Genomic DNA, 1,068 nt, shown 5'->3' with positions numbered 1-1,068 from the left:
TCCTCCTCCTCCTTCTCCTCCTCCTCCTCAATTGTTGTGTAATTGCATAAGAAAGATACAAACATCAACTCTTTTTGTTCTCTCTTCCCCCAATCTTTTCGCGTCTTACTCCTCCGCATTTCTTATAATAATACAATCACATATAAAAACGATACCTGAAAATGAACATCGTGATTTAACGTGATCATACACTTCCAAGTTACAAAGGTAAAGCGATTAATTAAAAGACGAAAGGGAAATTACACCATTGTTATCCACTTCCTCCTCTACATTTTGCTGCCTTAGAATTACACCGTTCTATCCGCTCAGTGAGGTAGATCTACCTTGTTCTGAGAAAGTTGACGTAAAAAATTTTAAGTTTCACATCATGTCAAGCTTTTTGGAATGCAATTCTTTGAGTTTGAATATCTTGATAACGACCCCAAATAATCTTACACTTTTGATAGAGCAGACATAACATTTGGTTGTTGATCTCAAGGTCTTAGTACGAGACTCAAACCGGGCAAAAATGTCAGACAGAACTTTGTAATTCTGAGGTAGCGATTTGATAGGGTACGTGGTAGGTTCCCTCAATAACTTGCTCAACTACAGGGTGGAGGGCATGACTTTCCAGCGGAGCATTGTTGAACTAAATACATGAGTTTTGCTTCTTGATATTTATTTCATTACTTTCCACTCAGACCAGGGTGGCCAAACTCCAAAATTATATTTTTGTTTGTTTTTGAAAGAGGATCAACGTATTCTCAAAGATACTGCAAAAGCTCATTCTAAAACAGAACATTGCCTATTCCAAGTACTTACCTACACATGTGAGATGCATACAATTCCAACAGCTGTGGTGTGTATACTGCATGGATTTTATGCAACTGGCTGAAAGGTCTTTTGGCAGTGGCTGTCTCCCAGCAGGTGTGGAACTTGCTAGAGATGAGGAAGCCTCGATCGCAATACTCAGGATCTGCCAACAGAACGCATGGCAGGGTTACATCGCATCCATCCATCCATCCATCCATCCACCCATCCATCCATCCATCCATCCATCCATCCATCCATCCATCCATCCATCCATCC

The 1,068-nt window shown here is 40.4% G+C and overlaps 1 protein-coding gene across 1 annotated transcript in view; it reads right to left on the bottom strand.

The window, feature by feature from the left end:
• The window catches only part of LOC101851998, a gene marked incomplete in the record, with an annotated part of 16,012 nt that overhangs the window by 10,212 nt on the left and 4,732 nt on the right, over positions 1–1,068 (bottom strand). Inside the window, 1 exon segment of the mRNA XM_005091229.3 lies at positions 802–955. Within this exon segment, the coding sequence (XP_005091286.2) occupies positions 802–955 (154 nt within the window).

Source organism: Aplysia californica, unplaced genomic scaffold (assembly GCF_000002075.1).
Source record: "Aplysia californica isolate F4 #8 unplaced genomic scaffold, AplCal3.0 scaffold00027, whole genome shotgun sequence".
Classification (NCBI taxonomy): domain Eukaryota; kingdom Metazoa; phylum Mollusca; class Gastropoda; order Aplysiida; family Aplysiidae; genus Aplysia; species Aplysia californica.
The sequence above is the reverse complement of the archived record's forward strand: the minus strand, read 5'-3'. Positions and strand labels throughout refer to the sequence as shown.